Here is a 26,270-nt window from a genome sequence, read left to right as displayed (position 1 = left end):
CTATAAAACTCTATCACATTATCTATAAAACATTCAACACGTACATGGCAAGTACTTTTTCCTGGTGTATATATATACACACACACTACATAAATAATTGTCTTGTGAACTATGGCACTGGTTCTTTAATGGAAGGTGGTGCTGTTCAAACTTCAATGGATGTGGGGTAACATTGTCACATTAAAAATGTTGAATTACGTAAGTAAATTAATTTTTATTTGTAAAGGATTTAAAAAAATAAATTTACCAAACATCTTTTTTATTTTTATTTAAATTCCTTTCATACAAAAGTTCTTCTCAAGTGGCCTTCTGGGGGAAAGAAGCTCACCCAAACACTACCTAAATCTATGTAGTGTAAACGACCTGGGGGTCTACGTTTTATAGTTGGACTGGATTGAAACTTACCATTAAAAAAGAAAGGGCAATATTGTAAGTTCACAATTTCCTTTTTGTTTTTTTTTTTTCGCGGACCAAACCCCTAAAATGTTAAACAAAAATTCTATTTCCATTCTTTCTTGCTTTATCGATATAACCAAACGACGCTATGCGATAGTTTGCTTAGAAATCATAGGAATCTAGTATTAGTTCATTTAATTTAGGAGTCTATTGGTACATGAACTTCAATACAACCATTAGTAATTGATATAAGAGTATTTGAAACACTGCATGTACTATATATATATATATATTCTAACCCTTTTGTCTCTCTACAACTCTTTCTCTCTGTACTGAAATTTGAACCTGATCTTCAAGAGTTTGGCTATTAGAGAATTTTCAGCGAATCAGAGACTTCTTTCTGTAAGTCATCAATCACCTGTTTTCTTTTCTTCGTTATTTTAATTTGTATTCAAGATTTTGAGGGTTTAAAATTCTGAATGACCTTTTTTTAAATGAGTTTTCAGAAAACGGTCCAAACTTTCGACCATACAGATTCATTTTTGCACAATTTTCTCATAAAACGAAACTGTTATCAGAAAACTGAACCAAGCAAGCCCTAGATTTTTTTATTTTTAATTTTTAATTTTTATTTTTGAAGGCAATGAAGCTTGATATGTCCAAATATAAAACTGAATTCTTGTTCTAATTTTATTTTTACTTTTTGCATTCTTGTTTATTTGTTGTTGTTTGCATTTTATAAACTCTGTTTGTTGTCTTTAAAGTTATACATTCTCATGAGTCAATTTTTTGGTGTCAGTCTTCCACTTGGTAATGATCGGATAAATGAGAGATTTTCTTTGCTAAATATTCATTTCTGGATAGTTACTCATGAATTGAAGCTCCAAAACAAGCCGTTAATGGGATAATTGGCAAATTTTATCTTGTAGTATGCAGGTTTAAAGTTCAATTTGAGTGTAAAACCAATCTGCAAGTTGAAACAGTTTTGCTAAGATGTTTATGGAAAGACATAAATTTTCTTAAAATTATAGAGAGATCAATTTAATCTTCAATCCCCGAAATGAAACATTCAAAAATGGCTTATGTTCATGCTAACGAGCGTATCATCTGCATTTCACTACACCTTTGTTTACAGATAAGGGCAAAATTTCAGGTCTGAAGAGGCAATATGTTGCCCATAAACTTGAATAGAGGTTACCTTTGACTCTTAGTTTCATTACGAATGGCTCTTAAAATACGGGGGTCTACTTTAATTGTGAATTTAATTCGAAGTTCATTAAACAAATATGTGTTCTGTCATCAATATGGCCTATGTTCCACAGAAATAAGGATCTGTTGAATTGAGTAGGGTAGAAGGCATGGAGTATGCTGCAATTGAATGCAGTTGAATAAATCTATGACATTTTGGACCGGGATGGTGTCTTTCTCCCATGGCTTGAGATAATGTGTGTGTGTGGGTGTTTATGTGTGTGTGTTCTTGCTATGGTTACCACTGACAGGAAGCTGACTTCCATATACAATTTAAACCATGGGTTTATAAGAATATTATTATTCTACAGATCTTGCTAAATCTAAATCTTTGTCTGTGTATTTTCTTTTTATGCCAGGGAAGTGAGACCTGATGATATGGAGAAGGTAAAGATATGATATGGTTTGTGTTAAATTTAAAATTGTTCTGTTACTTTTTTTCCTCTAAAGTCTTGTCGTTATGATGAATTGACAGTATGTGATATCGAATAATAGTGTTGTACATGGAAGCTTTGGGCGGGTTTATACAGGCTACAACCGTGAGACCAATGAACCCGTTGCTTTCAAAGATATTCGTTTTTTTGATCACGTAGAAAGTGTCCCGAGTTCAGTAATCAGACATCTTTCTTTGTGGAGAGAGATGGAGCATAGCAATATTATCAGGTAGTTTCTTTCGTAATATTTCTGTTGCTTTACAGAGTAACAAAAGAAACTGGATACCAAACTTGAGGAAATAATAAAACCTCAGTTTAACCTCCTTTAGATTTTGTGTGAGGTATAACACTTGCTTCCGTCCATATTTCTACTGAATGTGATGAATCTACAATATTTTCTGAAACCATTTAAAGATTATTTCTTACTTGTTCATAGTAAATCTAGTAGTCATTATTGTATACAGTGAAGGGAAAAGTGAAACAATTGGCATAATGTACACCTAATGGATATGATGAATATGTCTGTTGCGTCATGTTTCTGTGATGTAAAATTTTTATTTGAAAAGTAGGTTTTCTTATAACCATAATGATGTCATCAACAAGGTTTTGAGTTTTGATTTTGGTGGTTATTTCTGGTTCTTATGATGATATTTAAAAATAAACAAAATTTCATCCCAAAATTATAACCTGCATCTGCATGTGCGCGCGCCAAAATAATATCAGATGTTAAAATTTCGTCAATGAGCAAAAGCTAGATAAAACTATAGAATGATCTCACAATGTAAAAAATAATGTCCATGAAACAACAATTGAGATATATATGCTCATGATGATCCCTCAGGGGAAAAAAATCATCTCTTTAACATTTTGCACTCCTTATTACTTTTCTATTCAAGACTTCTAATGCTTGCACTAAGACTGGTACTAAAATGGACACATCCATTAAGAATTCCATTCCAGTTCATTTGACAAATGGATGGCTAAGCAACTTCATGGCTGAATGGATAGGGTTCATTTTTCATATGAGACCGAGGTTCTTGTTTATTACAAACCTTCGTTTGAGTATACTAGTTTTGTGGATTTGTACATTGGCTCTTGAATTTGAGCCATCTTCTGTGTTTAGCTGTTAATACTACGTACTTCTTGAATTCAGCCTTACAAATAAATTGATTTCTGGCTAACAGGTTATTAGATATATTGAACGTTGTACAGCACGGAACGATTAGAGTGCGTCTTGTTTTTGACTATTTGGATATAAATCTGAAGAAGTTCATGGATACTCATTCAGAGACTGCCAAGAATCCACACGTGATAAAAGTGGGTGAAATTTTCCTTATTAATATTATATAAATGATTTAAAAAGGTTTATTATGTAATGACCTGGATTTTTCGGATAAATTTTTTCCGTTGTCTTTTCCCTTCTGAGTTTGGTTTCTTATCGATTAGTGTTGTCTCGAGTGCTCTGGAGTGATTTCTGAGACTTTTTCTGGTGAATTGACAACTTCCTTTGAGGACCGAGTCAGTTCCGCACTTTTCGTTTTTCGACACTATTCACTTTTTGTCTTTTCCCTATTTTGTCTTTTTCCCTATTTCGTCTTTTCCTTGTTTGTCACTCTGTTCACACTTCTTGTATTCGGAGTTGGTTTCTGACTTCGCGTATCTTCATTCTCAATGATTTCTATGAGATACGTATCTTTACTTTTGAGAAAGTATTCTGGTTGCTCCCGGTGTCCATAAGGGCATAAATGCAAAGTTCTTTGGAAACTTTTTCTTTTCTTGGGGTGTTTTTCATAAATATCTTTTGAAGATATTTTATTTTAGGAGTATCTAAGAAAATATCTTTTGGAAGATATTTTCATTCTGGGGCAGTTTCGCAGTTTTCACTTTTTGGAAGGGTCATTGTGCAATTAATGAAAGTTATTGCTCAATGCCTTGTTTTGAGCCTGGATCCTCGTACGGGATTCATTTTCACATTTCGTCGAGTCGTGGACTCTTAGAATTTCCTCTTAGACGATATTTTCTAGTTTCAGGATTTCTGGCCCCGGTTTGCGCCAAACTTGTTTTGGGCATAACTCTCTGCTCGGGACTCGTTTTTCAATGCCGTTTCTTCCGTTATTCATATTTTTTCATTTGGAATATTTTTCGTTCATGGAGTTTTGCCATTTGAGCGCGTCTGCGTGAATTCCACTTTTCCGGACCCGGCGGGGCCCGTTCGGAGCACTTTTTGAGTTTTTCTATAAATAGGAGGTCTTAGAAAGAAAAATCAGATTTTTCTCTCTCTCTCCTCTCTCATGGCCGGTCCAAGCTCCATCCATGGCTGCCATCTTCTCTATCCTCTTTTGGATTTCTTCCCTTTATTAAAAAGTGGTGATGCCTTTGTGTTTATTGTTCCCTTCGGCAAGGCCTTCGATTCCAACCGATTGGAATCTCGTTTTGGCCATTTCTTGAGTTCGAGTTTAAAGTCAAGTTGTGTTTTTGATGGGGCTTCCTTGGGATTCATGTTCGTGGTGTTGTCCCCGACAAAACCTAGGAGTTTCGTCGGATTCGGAGCCGATTTATTTTGGTGGGGATTTGAGATTTCATCTCAAATGGAGGTAGGGAATGTTTTAAGCTTTTGTGTGTGTTGTATTGAGTGTTTAATATGATTATATAATTTATATATGTGCCTTGTATCAAATCTAGAAAGTTAGTAATTTTTATTTCTTTATATAAGATTTAAAATTCATGATGATATATTACTTTGATTTGAATTGTAGTATGGTAGAAACTCTTGTTTTAATATATTGGTTAATATATATTAATTTGGGATTAATTAAATAAAAATTGCTCTTTTTAATTAATATTTATCTTTTGTGAAAGGTTTAAGTTCATGGCCATACCTTGCATGGAATTGAGTTGTGTTATGCTTCTAAATTAAGTTTTGGCATGTTTGTTAACATACTTTAATTTGAGAGCATTTGGTTGAGTTTGGAAATCTAAAGACTTTAATTAAGGGTATTAATTAAAATTTATTTTTTTGAGGTTTTATGGGCCTAATTAAGCTTGTGTGTGAATATATGTAATGACCATGATATGTCTATTAACATATATTAAATTAGAGCCAATTGGAAATGATTTGAAATCTAGAGAGTTTAATTATTTTGATGTAATTAAATTCTATCTTGTTTATCCATGGATCTAATCATGTTTTAGAAGTTGTTTTTATTTTAAGAGCATGGATTTAGACTTGTGATGTATTCACTAGATTGTGTTATATGCATTGAAGAGCATTGTTGTTAAGTTTATGTTCATGAGAGTATATTTCTAATATAAATATATTATTGGCTTGTGATTTCGTAGCATTATGGATATGAAATGCTTATTATGCACAATTGAGAGTTATATTGCTAACTTGTTACTATGTAGTAGTAATATATATAAGTTATGAACTTATTTGGCTTATTTTGGAATCTTGGAACATCGTTCAGTTGAGATGGCTAGGGTTTGGCTCTAGTACGGGGACGTGAGTCCTCTAAGTCATTGAGATAGTGAGCACTTAGGGTGGTCTTCCCTGCGGGTTAGTGCCCGGAATAACCATTGAGGTCTCGGCAGAATTCCGAGCGTGATGTCCAAGTATTCCACTGTTTGTTTTCGCATTCAATTCCAAGTTGACAATCATGTTTACCTTGTTAACTTGTGGTTTTGGCTATTGGCGATTTTGATATTGTTAAGTACATCCATACTTTTAGTTGATTTCACACTTTTAGATTTCTAGTTGATAACCTAGAGAATTTATGTCTTGATGTGTGATATTATATATTCTAATTATGCTAAATTGTTATATTTAGTTGATGTTGCATTTTAGACTTCAAGTTGATAACCTTGAGAATCTATATGTTGTTGCTTTGTGTAAGTATGCTCCTATGTTGTTGCTTTGTGTAAGCATGCTCCTATGTTGTTGCTTTGTGTAATCATGAACCTATGTTGCTAAAATTGCATGAATGAGGTGATTGATGCTAGAAATGATCTTAGGTAGCTAGGATGCTCCTTGAGTCTCACATTTGACATAGACGTTAGGTGGAATGAGCCACAATGATTAAATCATGCAACTTGTAAAACGTAGGTCGATGCATGCTCATTTTCTACGAGTAGCTTTATGTTACTCACCCCTACGATACTGGGGCATATTTCAGGTACAAAAATCAAAATTGAGGTCTTCATTATGCTTGGATGGTTTGTGGACTTGGAGACTTCCATTTTTGGTGAAGGTTGGCTTGGAATGCCAATTGTAGTCTTATATATCAACATGTGTACATTTGATTCCATATATGTAATGTGTATATGAGTACACTCTTTACAATGTATTTGACATGTATGAGATGAGGCCGGAGGCCAATGCCATGTAATTTGTATCCTATGTAATTTTTGACTTCATGGAGTATTATGAAAGTATTGAAAAATATTGAGTTTTTCTTCACCATGTTTGCATTAGGTGTGGGAATTCCATTTTGATTCTTCCATTAGTATTCATTAATCATGTATGAAGTGTGGCCAAGGGCCAAATGGTATTTTGAAACCATCTCATGATTTTAAATTCCAAGTTTTCGTTTCAAACTTCATTTTTGGCATTTTGACCGTTGAGGGGTCATATTTTGCATCGGCCATATTTTTGGGCCATGGACCATTGTAGCACATCTTATTAGGTAAGTTATGTTTGCGTGCATGGTCGTTTCCGGGCAAAGCTTCTTCTTTGGTGAAATGAGCCTCCTACGGACTCATTTTACACTTTTGTTGCATTTTCTGACCTAAGGGTATTTTGAGAATTTTCTTTGGGAAATAAATTCTGTTCTTCACATGGTTGAATAGAAAATATGATTTTAGGGGGGGTTTCTTTTTCGTGTTTTTTCAGAAAATGCCATCTTGGCATCGGAAATCGCATCCGAAGTTCAGCTCTCAGTTTTTAAATTTAGCAGCTTTTTGGACCCTCTGGACCAGTTTTCTTGGAAGGGCATTTTGGGCATTTCACATTGCGTATTTTTTGATTGTGCATGGGCAGTGTTTTGGTCAAATTTTTTTTGCCTCCTAACTGGTTAGGAAGGTCTCCTAACCGGTTAGATGTTCATGGGTTGCCTATTTTGGACCGTTTTGCCCCTTTTTCTTCCGTAAGCCATATCTTCTTCATCCGGACTCCAAATCAAGCGATTTTTGAGGCTAAGTTCATTGATTTTTCGTTGTCTTTCCAATGGTGTGCTTGGTGGCACCCACTTTTAGGCTAGAAATGACGATTTTGCCCCCAGGTGCATTCTTGTCCGTTTTTGAAATGTTGTTTCCGCATTTGATTCCTTTGTGTCCCGTGACCTCGTTGAGGGTCACAATGGTGTCTTAGAGTCATGTTGTATCTCTAGAGACCATTGTTTGTCTTTTGCTTCCGCATTTCGGATTCGTTATCGGGTCATCTTTCGGTTCATCACTGACGCACCGGGTTGAAAAACTTGGGCCGTCACATATTACTTTTAAACTCTGTAGCTTTTTGCATGTTGACTCATATTAACTTAATTATTATGTCAATTGTATGTAAGCTCATGTAATTAGACATATTTATGAAATGTAGGTAACTTTTCCTTATTTTATTCTTTCAATTTAATTTTAGGGTAGGTAAAATCTGAGTAATTTATATACTAGCAATTTTTTTTAGGTTGTTTACTTGGATGTACTCAATCAAGGAGTCGACTACAACGCATGTGGAATAAGAACTGTTACTGAAATTCTAACATAACTAAAATGTAACTGATAGATGTGTTCAAAAGTACAAAAAGCAAACGAAAATCTCAGATGCCACATATACGACATATGATATGATTTAATTTTCATATAACATCCTAATGGCCTGTCAACAATTATCTAGTTTTTCATTTGTAGGTGATAACGGTGATGCTAAAGGACTTCTACAGTTAATAATTTGATGATTAATTTTCTGACGTTCTTCTTTCCTGGCAGAGGTTTCTGCATCAGATACTAAGCGCTCTCGCTTACTGTCATTCTCACAATATTCTACACCAAAATCTGAAGCCACAGTATTTGTTCATAGATAGCAGTAAACGCATCCTGAAGCTTGCATTTCGCCTTTTTCCCACAGAGTTTCAATCAGCCGGAGTAGTTGCTGTTCCTTCTAATCCTCAAGGGTTTGAGGTACTAATGTTCACCTTTTACATCTCAACCTTCTCTTGGCTTTAACCTTTTTCCTTCAGAGTTGATAATTTGATCTATAAGTCTGAGCTCGCCACTATGAGCTTTATGGGTTAGAAACTAGAAGTCCTTTGTAGATTGCACTGTCTTGGATTCATTCTTATTTTCTTGTATAACTTGTTTTATTAGAAATTATCATCTGATATATATATATATATATTTTTGATAAAAGTTGCATTAATCCTATTTTGTTTTGTTGACAAGACAAATTGGTGAAACATGGTGTGAATGCTGTCTTTTAACTCTGTACTTGCAAACGAACTCATGCCACTTGCTGCTTTTAGAAATGGGGAAACAGGAACAGGTTTACTTCTTGGAATAGGGCTAGTTTGGTTGTCTCTTGAATTTTAATATGACATATTACATTTTACCTAACATTTCATAATTTGAATTTGTTTTCCTTTTGTCTTTGGCGCGCACACACTATTCCCATATAGGAAATTGAACCCTCACCCTCCCATGCAGGAAGAGGAGGTGATAATGCTTTAGCTAAAGGTTCGGTGTAATTTCTTTATGTAACCATTTGCGATAATGGATTACACTGTTTGTCAATATTATCCGTTCAAGATGATGATAAGTTTCTGAAAGAAGGGGAATCCACTAACGAAATTTTGACTGACATAATTTTTCCTAACATACTGGTTTTTGCACTTGTAGTTGCTGTCTATGTTCTCATATGGTTGGTAGTTTACTTCAGGTAGGACCAGGTGTATTATGGTACCATCCACTTGAAGTCTTACTTGGTAACTCCGAAAAAAACTCCAATCCAGCTGCTGATGTATGGTCTGCTGGTTGCATATTTGCTGAGATGTTGCACCCTCTACTTGATGATTCACACGAAATCGAACTAGCAGAAATCAATAATAATTACACCTTGCTTCCAGAAGACGTTGGGTAATATCTAATTCGGACACACTCACACAGCCAGTGATTGTTCACATCTTAATGTCCTGTGATGGCAGCGCAATACTTACTAACTACATCTATCTGAATTGTTTCCAATGAAGAACGCTGGACGAGCCAAATGACATCTCTCTTGCTATTATTTTATTAAGTGGAATTTTTCATGACGAGAACAATCCTAAGGTAGTACATAATTTGGGTGTGGTTAATTGTTTCCCGCTTTAGAGCCTTAGAAAAGTATTTATGATGTTTCTTCTTATCTTGCCATGCAGAATCTGACAGACGCAGTCCCCAATCTTGAATCAGCTGGACTCGATCTTCTTTCTGTAAGTTCCTCTTCATTATACAAGTGGATATTATAAGGCCTCGGCTTGGTCTTAAGGAACCAGGAATTCACTATAGCAAAGGCCAATGTCCCAAAACCACACGGGATTCCTTAAAGCTTGCATTTTGCATTGCACACGGCTTTCCCTATGTATACATCTAAACCTCAGTAGACAATAAATTGAACACTCAGTTGATTTAACCCTTACTACAAGCTACATGAACATTTCAAAATAGAAATAAATGGATTTTTTGATCTCTTCATCATTCAGATTATTTAGGAATACAAAATTGTGATCTTAAAACTTATTTTATTTAAGAAAATCGAAAAAGCAGTTTTACTGAGTTCAACTACTGATTTTTGGTGTTTAACACCCTTAACCTTGCTTATTATATACAGAAAATGCTCTGCACGGTTCCAGAACAAAGAATTACAGCATGCGATGCACTGAAGCACCCGTACTTCGATGATGTAGACTGACTTCGATTTCTCTGTATTTTTTGTGCTTAATACTGTCTAGATGAGGCCAATGTTGCGAAGAAATGCGTATTTTAATTGATAATTTGATATTGTATTTTTCTGTTTGAAGGTGGTCTCATCACCTATAGGCTACAACTTTCTGTCTGTCTTTCTCTCTGAAGTAGTTCTTCATCAGCTACAGAATCTTCTAACTTGATCACTACTTGTAAATGGATGATTACTTTGGTTTGTTTTCTATTCATCTTCAGTGCATCTTTTGTTTGTTTTCTATTCAAATTTATGAGCAAATTTTGAGGAAGTTATCTATGATGAGCGTGTGGAAGTTATTTATGATGACTCAGTGAGTCCGGATTTTGATGTATATATTCTCTTAATCTCTCCATTGGGTGAATAATGTGAAGTACTATCTTGTGTATTGACGTGTATAATTGTTATCCCCATATATGCTTGTATGTTGATGTGATGATGATGCTTAAACGCTGTGTGATGAAGTGTCTGTTTGGGATATATATGCTTGTGTGTTGATACGATGATAATGCTTGGCTGTGTTTGATGAAGTGAAAAAATTGATGGTGATGATGATGCTTCAGCGGTGTGTGATTAAGTGCCCGTTTGGTATATATATGTTTCAGCGGTGTGTGATGAAGTGCCCGTTTGGGATATATATGTTTCAGCGGTGATGTGATGATAATGCTTGGCTGAAGTGAAAAATTTGCGTTAGGGTTATATGTTTTTGGTTACTATAAAAAGTCTGCGTAGTTAACTTTAATTTTTTTTACAATTTAATCTTTTTTTATTTTTTAGAAATACAATTTTTTTTCCCTGATGTGCATTACTGCCACTATTTTCATCGTATACACAAATTTTCAATTGTAATGGTGTATTTAAATTATGTATTGCTGCATTACCAAATACGTAACTTTTTTTTTACCAACATCAAATATCTTTGAGCTTTCATCATTCTAACAACAATTCCAAAAATTCGAACATAAATATAAAATTTGTACAAAAATTTTCGGATGATTTTTTATGATACCGTAAGTTTTTAGATATATTTTCTTACAAGTTTAGTTTGTTTGGACTTAAAAAAAAAATGCTTTATATAGAATAAAACTACAGAACACAACTTTATATAAAATGAAACGACAAACTATGCTACACCCAAAAAAAAAAAAATTCTAAATTAGGAATGCAATTAGTTGTCAGATTCACATGAAAGAAGAAAATAAATACAGTTAATAGAGTTGTAAATATATATATTTCTCTACGATAGTAAATCTAATTTTTTTCGCAATTAAAGAGGGGAAGAGTTCGAGCCAGAATATATATACTTGAAATAATAATAATACAACTTCATCATGGCTGGGTCCAGGGCCGACTCTGGCCCAAGGCGGTCGCCTAGGGCCTCAAAATTTCTAATCCCATTAGTGATAGGTTAAAAATAAAAATAAATAACAAAAACAAACTTAAACTTAAGCTCCTTACCATGAGTGATATGCCCAAATAAAAAGAAAAAAAACTTAGGCCCCTTTCCATGAGTGATAGGCTCAAATAAAAAAAATAAAAAATAAAACTTAGAGCCCTTCCATTAAACGAATTCACATCCATTCAAAATTAGAGTGTTTAAAAACTTGGTGATTAAATTAGAAGTTAAATATGACCCTTCACTACTTTATGTGTAAGTGCGTATTTCAGTAATTAAATGATCTCACATTTAATTTCGCTTAGGTCCTCTCAAGATTTTGTCAATCTCAGGCCGCCTCTGACTGGCTGGGTGAAAGATTGAATCAAGTGGTGCTGCTAGGAATACTTCTTTCCGTGGGTCAAAGGTTGTGTTTCTATTTAGTTTTATTTTCGAGAACTATTTTTAATTTATTCAAAATAAAAGGATAAATGAAATGATCGGTACTAGATCAAAGGTCTTGTTTGTCTACTTGGTTTTATTTCCGAAAACTATTTTTTATTCTTCAAAATAAAAGGAAAAATGACTCATTTTCATTTAAAAATGATGAATACCATTGATTAAATCTAATTTAAAAAAGATTTATAAATATTAAAAACTTAAAAACATACCGTCTATTTTCAACTTCACTTACAAAAATAAATTCTTGATATATTTTAATGTTGAATTATTGTCTAGGTTTGAAGATTCATGAAACCACTCCATTGAGATTTTCGTAGAGCCATTTGGAATTTTTGTGGTTGAGTCATGTAATTGACTTAATGAATACATGAAATGTAAAAATAGTGAAGAAATAAAAAGCACAAATTATTGAAAAGAATTTGTTTGATTCAATTTTTAAAAACTATTCTTAAGAAAATAGAATATTATTTTTACAAAATTACAAAAAATTTAACTAAGTTTTTAGAATATAATAATTTTTAGAAACCATCAACTAAACCCATTTTAGAAGGAAAAAAAGACAATCAAATCGATTTTATTTAATTTTATAATTTTCTTTTTTAAAAAAAAAAAAAAAAAAAACTGAACCGAATAGAAATCCCAAGGCGTTTATTAGAATTAGAAAAAACAAAAAACAAAAAATAAACATTTTCCATTATTGTAACCTTTCACTAAGACAGCTGGAGAAGAGGTTCCGGCGCGCGAGGCCGTTTCAGTCCGTTTGCCGCCAATTCTCTTATATCTATCTTCATGTACTGTTGTACACATATACGACCGTATTATCTCACTCTTTCTCTCTCTACAACTCTCTCTCTCTCTCTTACTCTCTCTCTGTGATATTAGAAATTGATCTTCAAGAGAATTGCCAACATACCATCTGCGAATCAGAGACTTCTCTTTCTGTAAGATATCATCACTTTTAAGAGTTAATTTGTAATTCAAGTTTTTTAGGGTTTAAAAATCGGATGATTTCACTGACCATATCGCGATGATTTCTTGCTCTTAAAATTTCAGTTGTTGTTCACTGATCTGATTTCAGTTTTTAGTGTTAGATTCGATATTCAATATTGTCAAAATTAGTAATTCTCTTCGTGTTTTAAGATGTCATTTCACAGTGTGTGTGTGTGTGTGTGTGTGAGGGAGTTAATTGAAGGATCTAACTTTCAATTTATGTCTGACTGTGACATGTTTGATTTCTTTGAAGTTTCTTGATATCTCTTTGATATGCATCTTAAAGCCCCAAATGTGCCTTGTGTTGCATTTGGGAGCACGAATCGGCGCCTTGTCGGTGCTCCCAAACATAGCCTTCTGTTCATGCTAACCATGCAATATAGGATATAGTATAGAAAACTGTATTTCACATTAGAGCAACATGGTTCTTAACCTGTGTTTATATCTAGACCTTTTTTCACAATTTACAATGAAGGGGCAAAATAATCTTTAAAGTAGTTTTAATTCACAAGGTTACTTTGATTCTTAGTTCCAGTATTCAGTAAAAATTTCTCTTACAATACATGGTATACTTTAATTAAGAATTTAACTTAAACCACATTACGATCTTTTATTAGTTTCATCTTTATAATTAAAATATGGAGGACTAGATGGTCTCTATTGCGGGTCCTTGATGGAACAGAAACATGATCCATGTAGGCTGAAAACAAGCTAAGAGTCATAAGGATCTGTCGAATTGTGTCCTGTAGAAGTCATGGAGTAGGGCCATGATATTTATGTCAATACCCCTGATCCCCTGCAGCATTGTTGATCTACAGATTGTCGAATAGATAGCAAACTTTTACCCATAAATGTCCATCTTTTTGTGGTGCTACTGAAATGATTTTTACCATACAGAGTCCAGATTGTACTTTATACAGTGTAACTTGAGCGTTCAAAGTTCAGCTCATTGAGCAGGAAAACTGTTATATGTTCTCACTAGTTGACTAAAAGATCGTGAAGTCATTTGTCCTCTAATAGTTTCTCATACTTAAGCTCTTTAAATTTCATTTATTTTGTGCCATTGACCATATCTGTGTGTGTTGCTATATTTACATAGAATGCATCAACTTGTTTCTTTGTGTTGCAATATTTACAGCCTTAATTCTGGGTTTCTTATAGATAGCAAAAATCTCCCTCTAATTAATGCAATTGAACAAAGCATTGCTTGTGATATATGTATGTTCTTGCTTTGGTTACGGTTGCCAAGAAACTGACCTCCATAAACAATTCAAATATGGTTATAAGACATTTTTACAGATTATGATTTTTACTTATTTTTTAAATGTGTTTTATCTAAATTATTGTCTTTGTATTTTATTTCTATGACAGGGCAGTGAGACCTGATAAGTATGGAGAAGGTAAAAGATAGTATGATTTGGTTTGTATTATAGGAAATTGTTCTATTAGTTTTTGCTTCTAAAATCTCAAAATGATGATGAATTGACAGTATGAGAAACTTGAGGAAATTGGAGTTGGAAACTTTGCATCGGTTTACAAGGGCTACAACAGTGAGACAAATGAAACTGTTGCTTTAAAATGGATTAATATTTCTGACGAATCTGAAGGTGTCCCGAGTTCAATAATCAGAGAAATCTCTTTTTTGAGAGAGATGGAGCATAGCAATATTGTCAGGTATTAACTCCCCCAATATTTATGTTGGTTTTCAGAGCAACAAATTACACATTATAAGATGAAATTATGAAATATAATAACTGAAGATTAAACTTGGGAAAATAATAAAACCTCTCAAGAGGTATCCAATCATAACACTCCTCACATTTTCCAAATTAAAGTTAACCTAGGAAAAAACAATTAAATTTAATCTCATTCAGATTGTGTATGAAGTAACGCTGGCCTCCCTTATATGCAAACAGAAAAGAAAAGAAAGAAAAACACCGACCTCCATTAATTTCTACTGAATGCAGAGATGAATGTACAATATATTTTTTTGAAACCATTTTAATTAAGATTGTTTCTTCCTTGTTAATAGTAAACTCAGTAGTTATTATTGTGTAAAGTGAAGGGAGAAGAGGAACAAATGGGATAATGTACACCAAACGGGTATGATGAATATGGTCTGCTACTTTGCGGCTTAAAGAACATTTTTAATGTTCACCTACCTCCATTCATTTCTGCTGAATGCAGAGATGAATGTACAATATCTTTTTTTGAAACCATTTTGAGATTGTTTCTTCCTTGTTAGTATACTCAGATGTCATTATTGTGTAGAGTGAAGGGAGCAGAGGAACAAATGGTATGATTGATGAGACATGGCATTGATTGTGTTTTATTTTTTTATTTTTTTTTGTTGGTGACTAGAGGGGTGCCTCCATCATTTGGGTGAGACTAGTGTCCTCAGAATGCTTGGCAGGCTCCAATGCTATGTGTTAATTTTAATCTTGTATGTGACAAATTTACTTGCCTATATCTCAGGTTTGGTTAGAATAGGTTCAGTCATCTCCACCTTATATCTGCCAATTCTAACTATTGAGCTTGGAATCCATTCTCTTTTAAGTTATAAACAATAAGTAATATATATTCAGAGTGAAATTCTTGACTCAGAATATGGGATACAAAACTCAGATTATGGTAGTGGTTTTACGGATGTGTAAGTTGACTCTTGACGAGTCACTGCCTGTGTTGTGCTGTTAAATTTATGTACATCTTGGTTTAGCCTAACAAATCAATTGATGGACTTCTGGCTAACAGGTTGTTAGATGTAGTGGACACTGTAGAGCATGGAAGGAATAAAGTGTATCTTGTTCTTGAGTATATGGATGTTGATCTGAAGAAGTTCATAAAAACTCATTCAGAGACTGCCAAGAATCCACATGTGATAAAAGTGGGTGAGACTTGCTTTTGCTCTGTAGAAAAAGATAAAATTTATCAAAGATAGTATTACTTTTTTACTCTGTAGAAAAAGATAAAATTTATCAACTGTCTGGATTATTTTACCAAATGATTCCTGGGTTAAGTGTAATGATGATTGAATCTTGACTTATACTGACCAGTCAGACCTCATAATTTGTAATTATTGTTTACTATGAATGCATATGTAGTAGTTAGACATATTTCTGAAATCTAAGTTATTGGTTTTTGGTTTTTGTTGGTTGGTGAAATCTAGGCAACTTACTAGCATTTTTCCTTCTTCTTCTTCTTTATTTTTTTTATTTTTTATGTTGTTTAGATGTACTCTGTTGACGTTTATATCCAAAGCATTTTAACACATATTAGTCATGGGAAACGGAAATGACTACAATGTATGTGGAACAAGAACAGTTGGTGAAATTCTAACCTGACTAATATGTGAACAAGTACTGATAGACTCGTTAATCAGTAACAAAAGGAAAAGAATATTTCATATGCCATATAAAGCATATGAGATTATTTCATTTTCATGTAGAATCTTGATGCCTTATTAAGTACACCAACATTTACCAAGTTTTCCTACCTGTGACGGTGATAATGATGATAGACATCAACAATTAATTTCGTGATTAATTTTCTCTTGTTCTTTTTTCCCTGCAGAGTTTTCTGCATCAGATACTCAGTGGTCTTGCCTATTGTCATTCTCACAAAATTCTCCACCGAGATCTGAAACCACAGAATTTGCTGATAGACTCCATTGAAAGAATCCTGAAGCTTGCAGACTTTGGATCAGCCAGGGCAGTAGCATATACTAGAGGGGAACAGGTACTATTATTCACCTTTCACTGCCTCGGCATTCTCTTGGATTTTTTTGAGTTATTAGTCTGAGTTTACCACTATGAGCTTTGTGGGATAGAAACTTAATCATTTGTAGGTTGCACCTCAGATGATGTTTGAGTATTTTTTTTGCATAACATATTATATTAGAAGCTGTCATCAGATAAATTTCAATAAAAAATGCATTAATTCTATTTTCTTTTTGTTGAATACAAGAAATTTAGTGACACTTGGTGTGCATATTACTTGCTGGTTTTAGAATTGGGGAAACAAGAATAGGTTTTAGTGGGTTACATTTTTTTTTTCTCTCACAAATTGTGGGGTTACTTGAAATAGGGCTTGTCTGAAAGTCTATTGAATTTTAATCAGACCTATTAGATTTTATATAACATTTTGTTGTGAGAAGAGGAGGTGATTACACTTAAGCCAAAGGATGGGTGTTATTTTTAGTGCAACTATACTTAATCTCCATAGCCTTTTCTAGGTTTCCTTTGAAGCAGAAAAATTCATGATTTTATACATTATTTCTCAATTTTATCCATTCAAGACAATGAACTTCTGAACTAAAATACTATATAAAATGTGAATGGAGCCATTCAATTCAAGAAGGGGCATCGAAAGAGGTCCACACCTTACCAAATTTCAACACACAATTTCTTAATATACCCTGTTCTGATGTAATGGCAAGGACTATGTCTAAGCAAGTTTTAACATCACATTCGGGAACTTTATTCTCATATTGTTGGTGTTTGTTTTCAGGTAGCAACTCTATTGTACGTGGCACCTGAACTCATGAATGGCGGCATAACCTCCGCAGAAGCTGATTTGTGGTCTGTGGGATGCATATTTGCTGAGATGTGTAACCAGAAGCCTCTTTTTTATTCTTCAGATCATATGAATATTGTACGCAAAATTTTCAGGTGGTATATTAAAGTGACACTCCCACGCATGCAGTCACTGATTGTTTGCATCTTAATGCCTTGCTATGGTGCAATACTAACTACATCTTGGTTCTAATGAAGCTTATTGGGCATACCAGATGAAGAAACCTGGCCTACGGTGAGGGCATATTGTCAATATTTCGGTATCCCCGAGAATAATCCTCCTAAGGTACAGGTTCTGGTTGAATTGTGGTTTTATTTTTTCTGCTTTAGAATCTTAGAAATATATTTACTTTTTTTCTTTTTTCTTCCGCATGCAGAATCTGGCAGAAGTAGTTCCCGATCTTGAACCAGCTGGAGTCGATCTTCTTTCTGTAAGTTCATCCTCGTTATATTTAAGTGGAAATTATAAAGCCTCGGTTATGTTCTTGGGAACCAAGAATTCACTTGGCTGCAAATTATTAATTAGTATAGCAACTCAGAGGAAGCTTAACATTCTTTCTTTTAAGATGGATACCAGCTTCCTTAAATATACAGAAGATAGATTTTGAAGCATCTTCTGTCTAAAAAAATCGAAGAAGCAGCTTTACGAGTTCAGCTATAAAATTTGTACTCTTAATACTCACACCATGGCTTTTGATACGCAGAAAATGCTTCGCTACAAACCAGAAGAAAGAATTACAGCTTACGATGCACTGAAGCACCCGTACTTTGATGACATTGAGAGACCTTGATTCCTCTACAGACTTGCATCTTTCTGTTATACGTACCGACGTTACAGCAATCTGTAGTTTCGCGTTGGAAAAGAATTGTGCACTTCTATTGATTGTGTGCTTTCTCATTAAGGTGGTGTGAACACCTATAAAGCCATTTAGTGCATGGTGAAAGATAGATTCATTGAACCATATATGAATTTTAAGACGTGCATGAAGGGAGAAAAAAAAAATGGGCTTTTGTTGGCTCTTACAGGTTGATTATTAAAGCCCTTCTCGGGATTGTTCAAAGGTAAATGAGAGCTAAACCGTACCAGTAGTCTTGTTAGGAAAACTTCTTTGGTGGGTCAAAGGTTATTGGAAAAAGGGCAATATTGTAAGTTCATAAAACTTTCTCAAGAAGTCAAAAATTAATATTGTAACTTAATAAAACTTTCTTAAGAAGTCAAAATTTTCTTGTGTATTTTAGAAGAAAATTTTATGGAAAGTGATTTTCCTTTTCTTGCTATCCAAACTTTCAAAATGTTAAACAAAAATAAAATCAAAAAATAAAATCAAAATCATTTTCATTCTTTTCTATCTAATAAAGGGAAACCTTAAAAAAATATGACATTCTATTTAATATAAAGCTTTGATGGTTATATATAAACAACTACACACAAAGTTTTGAAAGAAAATTTGCATAGGGCCATCAAGTGTTTTTCTCTTATAGTTATTTGGGCCGTACAAATGAATACAGGAAATGTAAAATAATAGACCTAAAATGTATAAATGTTTGAAATGAGTTTGTTTAGTTCAGATTTCAAAAAATTATTTAAAAAATATATAAAAAATTATTTACAGATAACTGTAGCGGTTTAATTTATCACTCCAAAAGCAATTCTCAAAAACTTAAAAAATATGAAATTATTTTGAGAGAGAGCTACCTCCAAATTAAAAAAATTCTAAAAGGAGTTTTTAGAATTTTCAAACTGAGTTTTTAAAAATTATATGAAATTATTTCCTAACTGAGTTTTTAGAAAAAACAATTTTCAAAAACCCTCTATTATGTCTAATTTTTTATTTTAAAAAAAAAAAAAAAACAAAACCAAACATAAATCCAACATTTTCCATTATTGATATATTTAACCCAAACCCAAACCTTGACGGCTTGGAGAAGAGGTTTTGGCGCGCGAGGCCGTTCCAGATCAGTTACCGCCCAACTGAAATATGAGATCACGGAAATTCTCTCTACATCCATCTTCATATCATACACACATAGATATACGAACTTTTAATCTCATTCTTTCTCTCTCTACAACTCTCTCTCTTTCTCTCTATAAGAAATCGTCTTCAAGAAAATTTTCAACATACCATCTGCGAATCAGATAATTCTCTTTCTGTAAGTCATCATCACTTTAGAAATTGATTTTCTATTCTTCTGTTTTCTTTACTTCGTTGTTTTAATTTGTAATTCAAGATTTTTAGGGTTTGAAATCTGATGATTTCACTGACCGCATACGACGATGATTTCTCGCCCTACAATTTCAGATATTGTTTACTGATTCTGATTTCAGAGTTTTGGGTGTCAAAATTAGTAACTCTCTTCGTGTTTTAAGATGTCATTTTCAGAGTGTGTGATATTTAGTGTGTGCGCGCGCGCGCGAGGGAGTTAATTGAAGGATCTAACAATCAATTTATTTGTGACTGTGACATGTTTGATTTCTTTGCAGTTTCTTGATATCTCTTTGATATGCGTCTTAAAGCCCCAAATGTGCCTTGTGTTGCATTTGGGAGCACGAATCGGCGCCTTGTTGGTACTCCCAAACATAGCTTTTTGTTCATGCTAGGATATAGTGTAGAAAACTGAATTTCACATTAGATCAACATGGTTCTTAACCTGAGTTTATATCTAGACCTTTCTTTACAGTTTACAATGAAGGGGCAAAATAATCTTTACAATTTACTTTGATTCTTAGATCCAGTATTCGTTGAAAATGGCTCTTACAATACATGGTATACCTTCATTAAGAATTTATCATAAACAACATTAAACACAAATGTGTTTGTTCATCACCTATACAATCTTTTATTAGTTTAATCTTTATAATTAGAATATAGAGGACTAGATGGTCTCTGCTGCTGGTCCTTGATGGAACAAAAACATGATCCAATTAGGCCGTAGCTTTGCCGAAGAGGCATAAGGATCTGTCGAATTGAGTCAGGTAGAAGTCATGGAGTAGAGGGAAATTAATTGCAGTTGAACAAAGCATTGCTTGAGATGTATGTATGTTCTTGCCAATAAACTGACCTCCATAAACAATTCAAACATAGTCCTAAGACAATTACTCTACAGATTATGATTTTTAATTTTTTTAAATATGTTTTCATATTTGTAAAATCTAAATCACTGTCTTTGTATTTATTTCTATGACAGGGCAGTGAGACCTGATAAGTATGGAGAAGGTAAAAGATATGATTTAGTGTGTATTATCTGAAATTGCTCCATTAGTTTTTGCTTCTAAAATCTCACAATGATGATGAATTGACAGTACGAGAAACTTGAGAATATTGGAGTCGGAACCTTTGCGTCGGTTTACAAGGCCTACAACCGTGAGACAAATGAAACTGTTGCTTTAAAAGGGCTTCATGTTTTTGACAATTTTGAAGGCGTGGCGGGTTCAATAATCAGAGAAATCTCTTTGCTGAGAGAGATGAAGCATAGCAACATTGTCAGGTAGTAATTGCCCCAATATTTATGTTGGTTTACAGTTACAAATTACAAATTATAAGATGAAAATATGAAATATAATAACTGGATATTAAACTTTGAAAAATAATAAAACCTGCCATGAGGTATCTGATCACAACTCTCACTGCTCTCATTTTCCGAATTAACTTTAACCTAGGAAAAGAAAATTAAATTTAGTCTCATTCAGATTGTGTATGAGGTAACCCTGACCTCTCTTCTTATGTGGCTTAAAGAACATTTTAATGTTGGCAACTTATAGTTTTCCAAAAGTTAAATCATGATAGAGATCCATTCAAAAGAACAGTTTAGAAAAGTATATTATACTGTTAAATATTGCTGAAATATATATCAACAAGATATGATTAGGAGGAAGCAACCAATTTTCGTGGTACGATTGATGAAACATGAATGTGTATTGATGGTGAAGTTTCTTTTATTTCTTTCATTTTTGGTGACTAGAGTGGGGTGTCTCACCATTTGGGTGAGACTAGCCCCCTACGGACGCATGGCAAGCTCCAATACCATGTGTTAATTTTAATCTAGAAATTTTTTTTGTGACATATATTGATGGTGGACTTAATCTCTTGTATGAAGGCCTTGTCAACAAATTTAAGAATTTAATATTGTAGGTGACAAATTTACTTGCCTATCTCTCAGGTTCAGTTAGAATAGTTTCAGTCATCTCCACCTCACTTCTGCCAACTCTAAATATTGAGCTTGGGTATCCATTCTCTTTTGAGTTAAAGACAGGAAGCCATCATAAATTGATAATAGGCCCACTTGGTGAACTGCTTGCTCATATGTATACCAACACGATGAATAACACTGCTCAGGCTTATGTTTTGTGATATAAAATTTCGTTTGAAAATGATGATTTCCTATAACTATAAATATTTCGTCCACTAGGTTTTGTGTTTTGATTTTGGTTGTTAAATTTTGTTCATATGATGATGTTTTGAAATAATTTCCTACATATGTTTTACTTTCAGCAGGAAACACCTTACGCACTTGCAAAATCATAACCTGCACCTCCATGTTTGCACACTGAAAAAATATTAGCAATTTTACGAAACAATAAGTAATACATATTGAGAGAAAAATCCTTCAAACTCATATTATGATACTGGTTTTACGGATTTTTAAGTTGACAATTGACTTTGAGTCACTGGCTGTGTTTACCTATTAAGTTTATGTACATCTTGGTTTAGCCTAAGAAATCAATTGATGGACTTATTGCTTACAGGTTGTTAGATGTAGTTGTAGAGAGTGGAACGAATAAAGTGTTTCTTGTTTTCGAGTATATGGATATTGATCTGAAGGAGTTCATGTATACTCATTCAGAGACTGCCGAGGATCCACATTTGATAAAAGTGAGTGACATTTTCCTTGTTGATACTATGTAAATGATTTCAAAGTTATTACTACTCTTCTACTCTGTAGCTTATAAGCTTCGTTGCTCCAATGAACAAGATAAAATTTATCAACCATCTGAATTATTTTAGCTAATGTTTCCTGGGCAAGTGTAATGTTGTTTGTATCTTGACTAATACTGACCTCACTATTTGTAGTTATTGTGAATTATGTAAGCACATGTACTTAGCATTTTTCCTTTTCTTAGGGTGTTTGGATGTACTTAATTGATGTTTATTTACAAAGCATTTTAACACATATTAGTGATGGGAAACAGAAACGAGTACAACGTATGTGGAACAAGAACTGTTGGTGAAATTCTAACCTGACTAAAATGTAAACCCGCCCCCTCCCAAAAAAAAAAAAGTAAATAAAAAGTATAACAAGTACTGATAGACTAGTTCAACAGTAACAACAAAAGGAAAAGAATATTTCATATGCCATGCATAACATATGAGATGATATAATTTTTCATGTAGCATCTTAATGCCCTATTAAATACTAAAATTTACCTGGTTTTCCCTGTGAAGGTGATAAAGATGATAATAAGGGATACCAACAGTTACTTATCAAAAAAAAAAGAAGGGATACCAACAGTTAATTTTATGATTTACTTTCTCATGTTCTTTTTCCCTGCAGAGGTTTCTGCATCAGATACTCAGTGGTCTTGCCTATTGTCATTCTTACAAAATTGTGCACCGAGATCTTAAACCACAGAATTTGCTTATAAACTCCAGTGAAAAAATCCTGAAGCTTGCAGACTTTGGATCAGCCAGGCCTGTTGGTGTTCCTCTCAATAAATATACTGAAGGCGACGGGGTACCAATATTCACCTTTCACTGTCTCAGACTTTTTGGATCATGATTTTATACATTATTTCTCAATTTTATACATTCGGGGTGATGGACTTCTGACCTAAAATACTACTAGTAATATAAAATGTAAATGGAACCATTCAATTCAAGAAGGGTCATCCAAAGAGGCCTACACCTTACCAAAATTTCAAAACAATTTCTTAATATACCCTGTTCTGATTTAATGGCAAGATCAATGTCTAAGCAGGTTTTAACACCACATTCAGTACCTTTATTTTCATTTCATTCTGAATCTTCCACTAGCAATTGCTGTCTATGTTCTCATATTGTTGGTGTTTCACTTCAGATAGCAACTCCAGCTTACATGGCACCTGAACTCTTCAATCGCTTGAAATATTCCACTGAAGTTGATATGTGGTCTGTGGGATGCATATTTGCTGAGATGTGTAACCAGGAGCCTCTCTTTTGTGCTTCAGATGAATTTGGACTTATATACAAAATTTTCAGGTGGCGTATTATTTTGGACACTCCATAGAGACACTGGTTGTTCGTATCTTAATGTCTTGTGATGGTGCTATACTAACTACATCTTTGTTCTAATGAAGGTTATTGGGCATACCAGATAAACAAACCTGGCCTGAAGTGACTGAACATTGTCAATTTTTGGGTATTGCTGAGAATACTCCTCCTAAGGTAGTACAGGTTCTGGTTGAATTGTGGTTTTATTTTTCCTGCTTTAGAATCTTGGAAATATATTTACTTTTTTTCTTTTTCTTCTGGATGCAGAATCTAGCAGAAGTAGTTCCTGATCTTGAACCAGCTGGAGTCGATCTTCTTTCTGTAAGTTTCTCCTCATTATAATTAAGTGGAAATTAGAAGGCCTCGGTTCTGTCATGAGGAGCCAAGAATTCATTTGGCTGCAAATTATCGACTAGTAATTTAGTATAGCAACTCAGAGGAAGCTTAACACTCTTTCTTTTAACCACTTGGGATTAGCAGCTCTTAAGATGGATACCGGCTTATCTAATTATGACAATCGGGTAAATAGTTTCTTAACTATAAAAAAGATGATTTTAAAGCATGTTTTGTCCAAGGAAATAAAAATAATAATAATAAAAAAAAATAAAAGAAGTAGCTTTACGGGTTCAGCTACAAAATTTTAACTCTTAATACTCATACCATGGCTTTTGATACGCAGAAAATGCTTCGCTACAACCCAAGAGAAAGAATTACAGCTTTTGATGCACTGAAGCACCCGTACTTTGCTGGTGTTGGGGAACCTTGATTGATCTACAGACCTGCACCTTTCTGTTATATACCAACGCAATTTGTAGTTTAGTGTTCGAGAAGAATTGTGTGCTTCCATTGATTGTGTGTTTTTTCAATTAAGGTGGGCCTAAACACCATGGTTTGTGACTCTCTCTCTCTGAAGAACTTACTCATATGTTACATGAACTTTTGGTTAGCTAACTGCTTGTGAATGGATCATTACTTTTTTTTTCGAATGGTATGGATCATTACTTTGTATGTAAATAATATATCTGTAGTGCGTCTTTTGTTTGTTTACTGTTTCAATGAAAGAATTAGGAACTTTCAGGTTGTATAACTAACCATTTGTTGGTGGTGTTTGATATCAAGTTAGTGACGCAGGGAAGCAATTCAATTACACAATGTCTCTTAGGTTTCCCTCTCAGCATACCAATAGGCGGTTAGCCCAATGGAATAACCTCCTTATACTTAAAGAGGAGGGAGGGGTTCGAGTCCAGGTGTGGGCAATGTGTGCGTGAGTACTTATCTGATCTTTAAAAAAAATAAAATAAAATAAAATAAAAGTAGACAATGAGTACAACTAACCATTTGTTGGTGTCAATTTAGTCTTCTAAATGACAAAAACAAAGAGATCAGACCATTACATTACCTTCTTTATTTGATCTATTACATGCCAAGTGATTTATTTATTTATTTTTGGTTATATGCTTACCAAGGATTTAGTTTTCTGGCATTTAGTTGCGGGAAAGATTGATTAGGGGCAAAAAGGTATATATTTCAGGTTTGAGAGCTTGGCATTGCATAAATTTTTATTTTGTTTAGTTGATTAATAGGGAGTCCTTTTTCTTGATAATTTTTCAGAATAGAAATGCAAGGAGGCATCATGAAACCCCCTTTTTTTTTTCTATGTTAGAGATATTTCTGGGAATTCTTTTGACATCATTTACACACACTCCTATACTAGGATTTAGGTCTCGCCCAGTCTAACATGATGTAAACTGGAACACATTCATTGATGAAATTGAATCACTCCAATTAATTATTAAAGTTTAATAGTTGTCTGTGTAATGGACCTCACTTTACCCTGTACAGCTTTCGATTCTGCAAAAAAAATAAAATAAAAAATAAAATAAGAAGGAATATCCTACACCTACAAACTTTTCAATGTTCTACACTCTTTTAATTTTCAACACAAATATGTAACACTATAAAAGTTAAATTTCTTGTACTACGTAATAGGGGTGTAACTTGGGCCGGCTAACCCAGTCCAATCCGAATTCAGCCTAGAAGTTTTAGAACTTGGGCATTTAAATTTAGAAATTGGTCTCAAATCGGATTGTGTTTTATCAAAACCCAAGCTTGTTTGGATTGGATTGGATTGGGTTTAATCCGAACCCAACCCAAAATTCCAAGGTAAACAATTTTACAATCCAACCCTAACTTGTCCATGCTTCTCAAATGAAAGTTTGAACGTTTGTTTGGTTTTAAATTTTCAAATCATATCTCAATAACACAATATATATGCATATATATATTATACTGTAATATGGTAATTAGAATGACTTTTGCTTAATTGAGGCTCCGTAAATGTAAAATATTTTTCAAAAAATATTTTTTTGGTGTTCAGTTGTTGTAAAATATTTACGAATAAAAAAATATTAAAATTTAACAAAAATAACTTATCCATGGCAAATTATTTTACATGCTCCGCCCGATGTACTCGACCTCAACCTCGACGTAAATATTTGCCAAACATCGACAAAGTAAAAATAGAAGAATATTTTACCTATATATATATATATATATATATTTTCAAAAAAAATATTTTACGTCGAAACA

At 33.6% G+C, this 26,270-nt stretch overlaps 3 protein-coding genes across 7 annotated transcripts; all 3 read left to right on the top strand.

Annotated features, from left to right (window-relative positions):
* The first annotated feature begins 497 nt into the window (after positions 1–497).
* Positions 498–10,317, top strand: LOC132271187 (cell division control protein 2 homolog). Of its 5 annotated transcripts, XM_059772486.1 has the most exons (10): positions 502–798; positions 2,004–2,031; positions 2,120–2,307; positions 3,263–3,395; positions 8,055–8,246; positions 9,001–9,197; positions 9,311–9,389; positions 9,479–9,532; positions 9,931–10,002; positions 10,121–10,317. In XM_059772486.1, the coding sequence occupies exons 2-10, from the start codon at positions 2,023–2,025 to the stop codon at positions 10,205–10,207; spliced, it is 1,011 nt and encodes a 336-aa protein (XP_059628469.1). In that variant the 5' UTR covers positions 502–798; positions 2,004–2,022; the 3' UTR covers positions 10,208–10,317. The 5 variants fall into 5 exon arrangements, with proteins under 5 accessions (XP_059628472.1, XP_059628473.1, XP_059628470.1 ...); XM_059772489.1 differs by lacking the exon at positions 8,055–8,246 and having other exon boundaries at positions 498–798; XM_059772487.1 differs by lacking the exon at positions 2,120–2,307 and having other exon boundaries at positions 500–798.
* Positions 10,318–12,530: 2,213 nt separating this feature from the next.
* LOC132271186 (cell division control protein 2 homolog) lies at positions 12,531–18,478 on the top strand. Its single transcript, XM_059772485.1, has 9 exons — positions 12,531–12,816; positions 14,237–14,265; positions 14,355–14,539; positions 15,617–15,749; positions 16,436–16,600; positions 17,372–17,532; positions 17,635–17,722; positions 17,814–17,867; positions 18,141–18,478. Exons 2-9 carry the CDS (start codon positions 14,257–14,259, stop codon positions 18,225–18,227), a joined length of 882 nt encoding a protein of 293 aa, XP_059628468.1. The 5' UTR covers positions 12,531–12,816; positions 14,237–14,256; the 3' UTR covers positions 18,228–18,478.
* Positions 18,479–19,324: 846 nt separating this feature from the next.
* Positions 19,325–24,723, top strand: LOC132271185 (cell division control protein 2 homolog A-like). Its single transcript, XM_059772484.1, has 9 exons — positions 19,325–19,587; positions 20,623–20,651; positions 20,738–20,922; positions 22,181–22,307; positions 22,987–23,166; positions 23,509–23,669; positions 23,768–23,855; positions 23,949–24,002; positions 24,361–24,723. The coding sequence occupies exons 2-9, from the start codon at positions 20,643–20,645 to the stop codon at positions 24,445–24,447; spliced, it is 891 nt and encodes a 296-aa protein (XP_059628467.1). The 5' UTR covers positions 19,325–19,587; positions 20,623–20,642; the 3' UTR covers positions 24,448–24,723.
* Positions 24,724–26,270: the final 1,547 nt, after the last annotated feature.

Source organism: Cornus florida, unplaced genomic scaffold (assembly GCF_030987335.1).
Source record: "Cornus florida cultivar Cherokee Brave unplaced genomic scaffold, ASM3098733v1 CherokeeBrave_3.0.0_Hap2_Chr08, whole genome shotgun sequence".
In the NCBI taxonomy this organism is placed as follows: domain Eukaryota; kingdom Viridiplantae; phylum Streptophyta; class Magnoliopsida; order Cornales; family Cornaceae; genus Cornus; species Cornus florida.
This window is presented reverse-complemented; position numbering and strand designations above follow the sequence as displayed.

Excerpts from the sequence above, each read along its gene's own strand:
- LOC132271187 (XM_059772486.1), top strand. Across the intron at positions 9,390-9,478 it reads ATGACGAGAACAATCCTAAG|AATCTGACAGACGCAGTCCC; the intron begins GTAGTACATAAT and ends CTTGCCATGCAG. Across the intron at positions 9,533-9,930 it reads CTGGACTCGATCTTCTTTCT|AAAATGCTCTGCACGGTTCC; the intron begins GTAAGTTCCTCT and ends TATTATATACAG.
- LOC132271186 (XM_059772485.1), top strand. Across the intron at positions 14,540-15,616 it reads GAGCATAGCAATATTGTCAG|GTTGTTAGATGTAGTGGACA; the intron begins GTATTAACTCCC and ends TCTGGCTAACAG. Across the intron at positions 17,533-17,634 it reads ATTGTACGCAAAATTTTCAG|CTTATTGGGCATACCAGATG; the intron begins GTGGTATATTAA and ends GTTCTAATGAAG.
- LOC132271185 (XM_059772484.1), top strand. Across the intron at positions 23,167-23,508 it reads AATATACTGAAGGCGACGGG|ATAGCAACTCCAGCTTACAT; the intron begins GTACCAATATTC and ends GTTTCACTTCAG. Across the intron at positions 23,856-23,948 it reads CTGAGAATACTCCTCCTAAG|AATCTAGCAGAAGTAGTTCC; the intron begins GTAGTACAGGTT and ends TTCTGGATGCAG.